Source organism: Nanorana parkeri, unplaced genomic scaffold (genome assembly GCF_000935625.1).
Source record: "Nanorana parkeri isolate BGI_ZX_2015 unplaced genomic scaffold, ASM93562v1 scaffold1136, whole genome shotgun sequence".
In the NCBI taxonomy this organism is placed as follows: Eukaryota; Metazoa; Chordata; class Amphibia; order Anura; family Dicroglossidae; genus Nanorana; species Nanorana parkeri.
The window spans coordinates 128,305-137,465 of record NW_017307404.1 but is presented as its reverse complement, the minus strand read 5'-3'; the positions used below and the strand labels follow the sequence as shown (position 1 = coordinate 137,465).

Below are 9,161 nucleotides of genomic sequence, written 5' to 3'. Positions count from 1 at the left end.
CGGGTGGCGTATATTGATTCGCCGCCCGCCTTCCTGATTAGCCGGGAAGCCAGGCGGCGTGTAATCACTCACCACCCTGCTTCCCAATTAGCAGGGAAGCCACTCTATGCTCCCTCGTCACCAGGTGCCCAGGTGTCATCATTACACGGCGCCCAGCTTCCTGATTGGCCGGGAAGCTGGCTCCATGCTCCCTCGTCACCAAGTGCATCCCTAATATATATAAATATGTATATATTTACAGGATATATTATAAAATCAAACATGTGGGCAAAAGGTTGGATTTGCTGGACATGCGATTTGTTTTAAACTAATGTTATAGTAGTGTGTTAAAGGGTACAGCCAAAACAGAGGATTAGGGCTTGAGTTGCATACACGGATCACAGTCTACTCAGTACTCACCCAGTCATTGCCGTACTACAGCTTTTCCCATGTCCTTTCTTATGCAAATGACATACAACTTTTCCTAGATGATCTGTACAGCTCTTGGACTCAAATTTTTGAGTCATTACCTGTAATAGGACATTCATTTTGGTGGGATACTTTCAGAGTTTAATATGTTGGTGTAGCCAAAACTTTTTAGTTTAGTTCTGGATAGAGTAGGGAAAGGTTAGAACCTCTGTCAATTTATTTATCAATTTCTGTGGAGAACCCCTCTATTTGTCTTGGGGACCATTCTTTTTGAGATAGAAAGTGATGGGAAATCCAACATTTTAAAGCTGTCACAAGAACAAGAGGTGAGGAAAAATCCTCCAATGGGGACAACCGTTCCCACTTCATGTTGTGACTCTGGGACAGGAAATTAAGGGAAATCTCCTAAGTGGAACACAGACAGTAAACAAATAAACTGACATGGGTTTAACCTTTCCCCTTTCTATTCAAAACTAAAAACACATTTTTTTCTTCTGTGCAGACACTATGGGGGTGATTTACTAACCTAAACACACGCACGAGGTGCGTGTGATTTTTACACAGCAAAGCGTATTTATCAACCAAAAAGTCTCTGTAAGCATATTTCCACTAATGCCATATATGGAAAAATCATGCACATGATGCATATATAATGCTGCTTCACAGTTTAGACAAAAATGGTTAGCTCATGCATTTACATTCCTTGCATTCATCAACGCAAGCAACACAACATAGAGCTAATTTACCCAACATCACCTTGCAATTCAGGGCAGGGCTTTGCACAACACACCTGCTGGGTGTGTACACACTACAAAGGTGTTTAGATTCCACCCATAGATCATGCTGGGAGGGAACACACTACAGAGGTGTATACATGTTTGTGGTGTGTTTATAAGGTTAGAAAAATCAACCCCTATAAGCTGGGGATGTAGTTTTTTTTTTTTTTTTACAGCATTGGGACTGATCATGTAACAAAGACTGACTATCTAACTGAGTAGTCACTTTCAGGAAGTGCTGGGACAGCCTATATCAATATCTACTAGGCAGAAGCAGGTAAAGATTTGAAATAAGGTTTGACTTGGAAAATATGGTTATATTTTTGTAACAGTACATAGACTGTATTTTACAAAGCATAAAAAACATAAAATGTTTCCAAGCAACCTGATTGTCTCCACCCCCGAGATATACCGAGCCAATTATATTAATGTATCCTGTGACTTCTGCCAGGTCTGTAGTAGCACATTGACAGCCTGACTATTGTTCTGTCCAAGGACTTTCAGCAGAATTGAATGTCAAGCAGTTATCAAGATCTACCCATGCATGGCAGCCCTTAATTGTATATTTAATGTACGCTTTTCCATTGAAAGGTGGCAAGCAATTACATCGGAATTGCTATGAATAAATCCCTGGCACACCCTATCTTAACTAGAATGATCTAACCCTTAGAGGGTTTTCTTTCATATGCTACAGAAGTTTATACATAGTCATGTTGCAACACTAAAATCCTATGCATTATTAGTTGAGCATGCAGTCATAATTTGGTTTATCTGAGTGTGATTTTCCATGTTGTGATGAGGCGCCAGCAAGTTCTAACAAGAAAGAGTAGAGAAAGCTCAAGGGTAGTAAGAGTTACTCAGAGCTCATAAATCATTTCAAGGGCTGTTAGCTTTTTCTTCTTTTTTTCTTTTACAAGTTAAAGTTTAAAAAGTTAAAGAAACACTTTAACAGAAATGATTATGTTCCAGAAAAGTAAATATAAGTAATGCTAGTATTCAGTATAACAATATGGTGTTTTATCCAAACTACAACAATAAAATACATTTTATTGTGGAAACAATATCCTACCAACCACTCCTGACATATCCAATCTTGGACGAACAATGAATGCAGCCTATGAGCTCTGTCATGTGTTCTAAGAGTGGAGGGCGGCGGCTGTGAGAGTACAATAGCTGGCAGAGAAGATTACTCCATCTGCACTGTTTAGCTTGGGTGGAGGAATCTGTGAGTATTCTTTTGCTCAGCCCACAGGCAACAAAATAAATCTATACGTGTATGGCCATCTTAAGGTCTGGTTCACACTATGCACCATCTGCTGAAAGTAACATCTTCATGGAGACAGATATTCTCCGCATGCTAGATGACAGGTTGTTTACCATTTTGGTGTCTTACTGCAACCTACTCTGATGTAAGTTAGACATGTAAATTTGGTTTAGTTCCAAATGCAAATTCGGATGAAATTTCAGACATTCGGCTGCATCCCAATGTCCGAATTTTATTAAGGTCGAATGCAAACGATTCCGAATGTTCTTTAAACAAAATTCCGGATCATCGGACACTTGACTGTTTTCCGGCCAATCAGAAAACTCCTTCGGAAGCTAAAACAAAGTTCTGAAAGGTCCGAATACGAACAACGAAACAAAAAGGCGAATTCGGACCCAAAACCCGAAAGTTGAAACAAAACAATTTTTTTGCCGGCTTATAGGTCTAATGTATGTGTTACCAGCAAAAAAACTGCATGTTATAGGGCTCTCTAAACCACCTCTCATGTGTTTTTCTACGCTCCATTTTGTGTTGAGAGCGACAACCACACACAGCAAATAAAGTTAGGTTTTATGGACTACATAAAATATACACATTATATAAAATGTTTTATTTTGCCACATTTGAGATATATGTTAGTTTCAGGAAAGTAAAGGACTGTTGGCAGATTTAGTGACACATTAATAGCTTAATGATTGGCTTTACATGTTGGCCTAAATTATTCTTTAAAATCAGCCAAATAATTCTTCATTCCTCATCAGATATTGTGCTTAATAGCTCATTTTAGACATATAAAACATTGTGAATTTATAGGTGCTTGTTCCACTTGGCCATAGAGGGTGGAGATGATCCTTAGAAATGTCCCACGCAGATAAATTCAAACAATGAGGGTCAACAATTCTTAATCTTTAAATAAAGTGCTAATCCAGCCTTTGAGTTAGAGTGTACAGACCCTATTTAAACTAAGCAGCCTGTAAATTTTAAGTCCATTTGAGTACCACAGTTAGAAGGATGTCAGAGACTGACATACAAATGGATTCGAGGATTTGGGTCTCTTGAGGTGGAGGAAGCCACAATATCTTGCCTTCATGGCTTCCTCAGGGGTGCCCCAAAACTTTTGCACAGCATCATGCCTTTCCAGGGTACTAGGCAGGCAGGCCAGTCACCAGCATCATGGAAATGAATGATGCTAATCCTTGGAGGGTGGGATCAATACAGAAAAGGGCAGATGTTCACCTCTGTCCAGGCCTTCTATGCTCCTCCATGCTCTGCCATGCTGCCACAGCTTCGGCTGATGTGATGGTAGGACCCTGATGTGAACTGGGGAGCTCCTGATACGAAAGAAGGGGCTCTGATGTGAAAGGAGGATGCTTTGATGTGAAAGGATGGGGATCCTGATGTGAAAGGGGTGCTACTGATGTGAAAGGGGGGCTCCTGATTTTAATGGAGGGCCCTAGATGTGAAAGGAGGGTTCTGATGTGAATGGGAGCCCCTGATATAAAGGGTAACCCCCACTTTTTTTTGCATTTTTGCATTGCGTCCTCTTTTAAAATCCTTTATATTTTAAACTGGGTTGCCATAAGATTTTGGATACTTTAAAAGGGTGCTGTAATTGAAGAAAGGTTGAGAAATGCTGGTTTAGGCCATAGGGAGGATTATTAAGATTGGTGAGCTGAGCAATTACGGCTGCTTTGTAACATTGTACTAATCAGAGACGCTTGCACTTCTACCCAGTTTATGTAAAAAGCAGTGTATTTCTGTGTGTTAGACCCAATATATATTAAAATAGTTGACTTAGTAGGGATGTGTACAAGAACTATCAATAGGGCTCAGTGTGCTTATTTGCCCAATATAAGGAATGTGATACTTTCCAGAGGCTTCCAAAAGTAAAGTGTTTGAGGGAAGAGTACTAAAGTGGGATAGTTAGCATCATAAATGGACTAATACATGGAAGAGCTGCATATCCCTAGCTATTCAGGAAGGGTTTTGTCCCTTGTCCCAAATTTCATCATTCAGATTTAGGATCTTTTCTGAAAGATAGTGAAATTCCCAAATCAGCTAATTAACAATGGAAGAAAGGTCTGAGATTGTATACATTTACTGAGCAGATTATACAGCAAGGGGAAGGAAATGAAGCACAGTATATTTATTCTGAGAAATATTTTCTACCATTCTGAACTTAATTTGTAAATCTCGCCTTCAGCAGTCAGAAAGAATGTTGTGCTTGTTTACAATCCGGCCTAGTTTAAAAATCTTACAGGTAAGTTGGTAATATACTCATGTATTAAAACAAACCCCTTAACAGTTTTAACTGGGCAGTTTAATAATATGCTCACAAGTTACTAAAATGTTTCCTTTCGGAAATGCTTTACTGGCTAAAGTTCAGCCTTGCAAGATCTGAAGTAGATGTAAAAATCATTAATAGAGACATTGTGAAAAGATAAGTTGGAGACAGAAAGAGGTGGACTTTCATGCGTAAAATGTGGTTTTAAATAAACAAGAGGCTGACAGCACGCTGAGTGTGACAGTGATCACTTGCTTTACACCTTGTGTTTCAGGTCATGGAGTACCCTGTGCAGAGAAAGAACAGAAGACTTTCTGTTTGAATGGAGGCATATGTTATAGCATAGGAACTAATCAACTGTGCAAGTGAGTAACATGTCGCCTGTATAACGTTAACCAGACAGAAATAATAATATAGCAGATATATGAAGTGTGCTTGTAGCTACTGATCAGGTCATTTGTTTTTATGACAGCTCTAAACAGTAATTGTGTAAATATACAATAAATAAGGACACATACACTGAGTGGCCAGATTATTATGACCACCTGACGTTTGTAGGCAAATTAGCTATAATTTTGCGCTGAAGTTGCTAGAAGGCCAGACCATTATAAATAGGGAAGCAGGTTGTTTACCACGACAGTAAAAGTGATTTGTTTCTGAAGATATGGGTAAACAACGCGATTTAACAGCCTTTGAACGTGGGATGATTGTTGGTGCTCGGAGCCATGGAGCGAGTATCAGCAAAACAGCAGAATTCGTTAAATGTTCAAGAGCAGCTGTTGTTAAAGTGTTTAAAGACTGGACTGTCAGCCGAAAATCTGGGTCTGAACGTGCGAATTGTGGCCGTCAGCGACTAGTCAATGTTAGGGCAGAACGGAGAGTGGCAAGACTGGTACAAGACAACAGAAGAGCAACAGTGCAGTGTCAGATTCCTCGCATCACCTTTCAACATCTCGTGGAGTCACGAGGCGGCCCAACGAAGTCATCTCGTGGCCCAACAAAGTACTGATGGGGTGGTCATAATAATCTGGCCACTCAGTGCATATTAGCACTTAAAGAGTATCTATGATAAAAATGTAAAACTAAATATGTATTTCTGCATTGAATTTCCATAAGTTCTATCCCACTCTTAATAACCATATCAATCTAGACATTTGTAAACTCACGTATCTGTGTGTCACCACTCTAACTGAGCCTGCCTTCTGAACTAAAACTCAACATCTGAACTTCCAAGTATAACATCATGATTGCTTGCTGGAAGCAATGAATGATGGGATATGCAGTTTTGTGAAATGGAGATTACATCACATCAAGCGCCAGAGAAAGAGATGCAAAGCACCCTGGGAATCCAAGAAGTTGATGCAAGTGATGAGCAGACAGAAGGCAGCACCCAGTACATAAAAGGGATTTTTTCATGTAAGCTTTGATTGCATTATCAACAACAACTCTAGTATGTCTGTGAAGGTTCTCATTCATCCAGGTCATGGTATATCTGTAAAAAAGTCAAGGCAACTGGAATTGCTGTATTCTTCTTGAAGACGTTTCACTTGACAACACATCCCTGTCTGCTTTAAGACCAAGCAATACACTGAGGCAACAACTGGTTCACCCTAAAGACCCAACGCCAGAACACAACATTGTGTATGCAGTCCAGTACAGTGAGGAATGCTCAGAATTGTATGTCGGTGAAACAAAACAGCAGCTACACCAGCGTATGGCACAGTATAGAAGAGCAAAACCCTCTGGTCAGGATTCGGCAGTGTACCTACATCTAAAGGAAAAACATCACTCCTTTGAAGACAGTAACGTACACATCCTAGACAGGGACTGGTGTAAAAGAGGTGTGAAAGAGGCCATTTATGTAAAAATGGAGAAGCCAAGCTTGAATAGAGGAGGGGGGGACATCTATTGTCTGCCACATACAATGCTGTTTTAACACCTCTCTCTGGGCAGGTTATTACCACCTCCTAGACTCTAATTATGCAAATGAAATCAACACCTGGTTGTGACTAACAGATTATGTGGATTGGAGCAACATTCACCATATTTATTCCCGGATAATTTTTTTGTACAAACATCTTCAAGAAAAATACAGCAAGTCCAGTTGCCTTGACTTATTTTTTACAGATACAACTCTAGTATGTACTCCTTTTACAATGCTGATGTTATAACAGGATAGTATATGATGGGACTTTACAACTCCTTTAAGATGTGTCTTATGCTTTGCTGGTTTGCATATGTGTGTATAGAACGTGCATGTTTACAAAACTATTACTGACTTTTGCAGCAACAATTGCAGCCCCTTTTATGTGTAATAAGCTACAATTTCATTGGAGACATTGCTCTTTAATGAGTGGAATTGATCCAAGGGTTGTATAAATCATACAGCCTCATATGCAGTAGGTGGTCAATATGTGTAATATTTCATATTTGTTTTCCAGATGTATTAACAACTACACAGGGGAACGTTGTGAAGGTATCCTTTTGGCTAGCGTGGAAAAAGAGCCCAAAAGTGACTTTTCCATAAATTTTCTGGTTTTAGGATTTTTTTTGGGCCTCCTATTTTTAGGGTTCATCTATTTCTGTTGCAGGTAAGCTAACTGTAATATCAGTGTTATGAATACTTCAGTCGGTCAGGGGAGGGATACAAAATAAATGAGTGCACTTTGTCTTGAAGACGTTTTACTAAAAAGGTCATAAATGGTGTTAGGTAATGCAGGCAAGATCTGACTGACAACATTTTTTTTTTAAAAGATCCTACTATAAACATACAAACTTGGGCAACTCTATGGAGGAGGGAGAGGGGTTTATTGGAGCTATCCCAAATGCCAGCCGAATCTTAGTGGAAGCAGATGTTGTCCAAAAACATACAACATGGTTAATCGTTCTCCTGACAATGTCAGCAGGCAGCACGTGCTATTGGTACCCATATAGAAAAAAGATAGATGTTGCCTAGATTGGGCTTTGTATATGTAAATCACATATACATTGTGGTTTGAAAACCTCTCACTATTCCTAATGTGTAGCTAATAGACATGTAACCCCGCAAAAAAATCATTTTCTTTCAGATTCTATTCGGATTTTTATTTCTTTTGGAATTTGGATCCGACATTCGATTCGATATTTGTTATACAGATTTCGGATCCGAAATTTGGCTTGTTATTTTGGATTTGTGACAAGTTTGGGGAAGGCAGGAGAAGTGAACAATCTAGGCAAAAATAGCTGATTTGGAAAAATTCTCCAATTCATCTCACTTTCCAGTTCAGCTATGTTGTCCTAGATTGTTCACCTCTCCTGCCTTCTCCAAACTGTTCACCCTTTTGTGAATAACCCTCTTTGTTTCAGAACGATCCACAACAGGAAGTCACATGACCCTGCCTGTAATGCAACCCCCAACAGCCAAAAAAGATATCTGATTGGCAGAGAACAGTCACATGTCCGATTTAGTTTTTTTTTTAAACGAAATTCGGACGGATTCACATTTACGTTTAAAGGACCGTTCGGATTTGTTTGCATTCGGACATGTTTGAATTCAGAATTTCGGATGCACCCAAATGTTCAAATTTAACGAAATTCGTACAACTATCCATTCGGAACGAAACAAAATTTACATGTCTAATAGCTAGTAAAATATTTCTCACTGCTGCATCTAAGGCTGCAGTTATACCTGAGCATGAGCGTTTGCAGGCATTTTTGGGGACATTTTTTATTTGTGTGTTTTTGCTGATTTTTTTTCAGGCCTATGCAGGCTTCAGCATTTCTGTTTTAGCCCATGGAACGCTATGTACTAGGGGAAGGAGATTGTTATCTAGCCTTGAAAAATGTTTTCAGGTGTTTTTCAGGCACTTCCATCGAAGTTAATGGGGCCAAAAGATGGCGCCCCATTCTGCTTCAGAAGTAGTAGCATATAACCTTTTTGAGTCCCTGAGCGGTTATATGTGAACAGAAACAATTTAAAAGCATGGGATTTGGATTGTTGAGCGTTCTAGAGCTACAAAACGCTCAGGTGTGCCTCAGGGATAAGTTTGTTTTTCCCTTTTTGGTAAATAATTCTACATAATAATCATTTTTACAGAAGAAAGTTGAAGAATCGTAGTGAAGACACTCCATAAATATGTCACTTATGGCATCCCACGGGAGATAAGGTATACAGCCCAGTTCTAGTGTATTTCTCCTCTAACCTATATTTCTAGCACTAATCTCTGAAGTAATCAGTTCCAGAATATAGCAATGTTAATCTTTATTTCAGGAGATAGAAGAAGATTGCTGTTTTTTCTGAAAACTTGACCTTTGAGGAGAAATTGACTACAAGTAACAATATGATTTGTAAGACCACAATAACTTTAGGGGCTCTCTGGGATTTGGGGTCAGATCTTTTCGATGGGCTTTGCTCTTACGCAGCTTGGAAAACTGTCCTGAAACTTTTTAT

The 9,161-nt window shown here is 39.3% G+C and overlaps 1 protein-coding gene across 2 annotated transcripts in view; it reads left to right on the top strand.

Moving 5' to 3' along the window:
• Positions 1 to 8,880, top strand: part of NRG4 (neuregulin 4) — a 17,382-nt gene extending 8,502 nt beyond the window's left edge. For both annotated transcript variants that reach the window (XM_018568095.1, XM_018568096.1), the window contains exons 3-5: positions 5,007 to 5,097; positions 7,174 to 7,323; positions 8,808 to 8,880. In XM_018568095.1, the coding sequence (XP_018423597.1) occupies positions 5,007 to 5,097; positions 7,174 to 7,323; positions 8,808 to 8,844 (278 nt within the window). In that variant the 3' untranslated portion in view covers positions 8,845 to 8,880. The remainder of the gene's footprint in view (positions 1 to 5,006; positions 5,098 to 7,173; positions 7,324 to 8,807) is intronic.
• Positions 8,881 to 9,161: the final 281 nt, after the last annotated feature.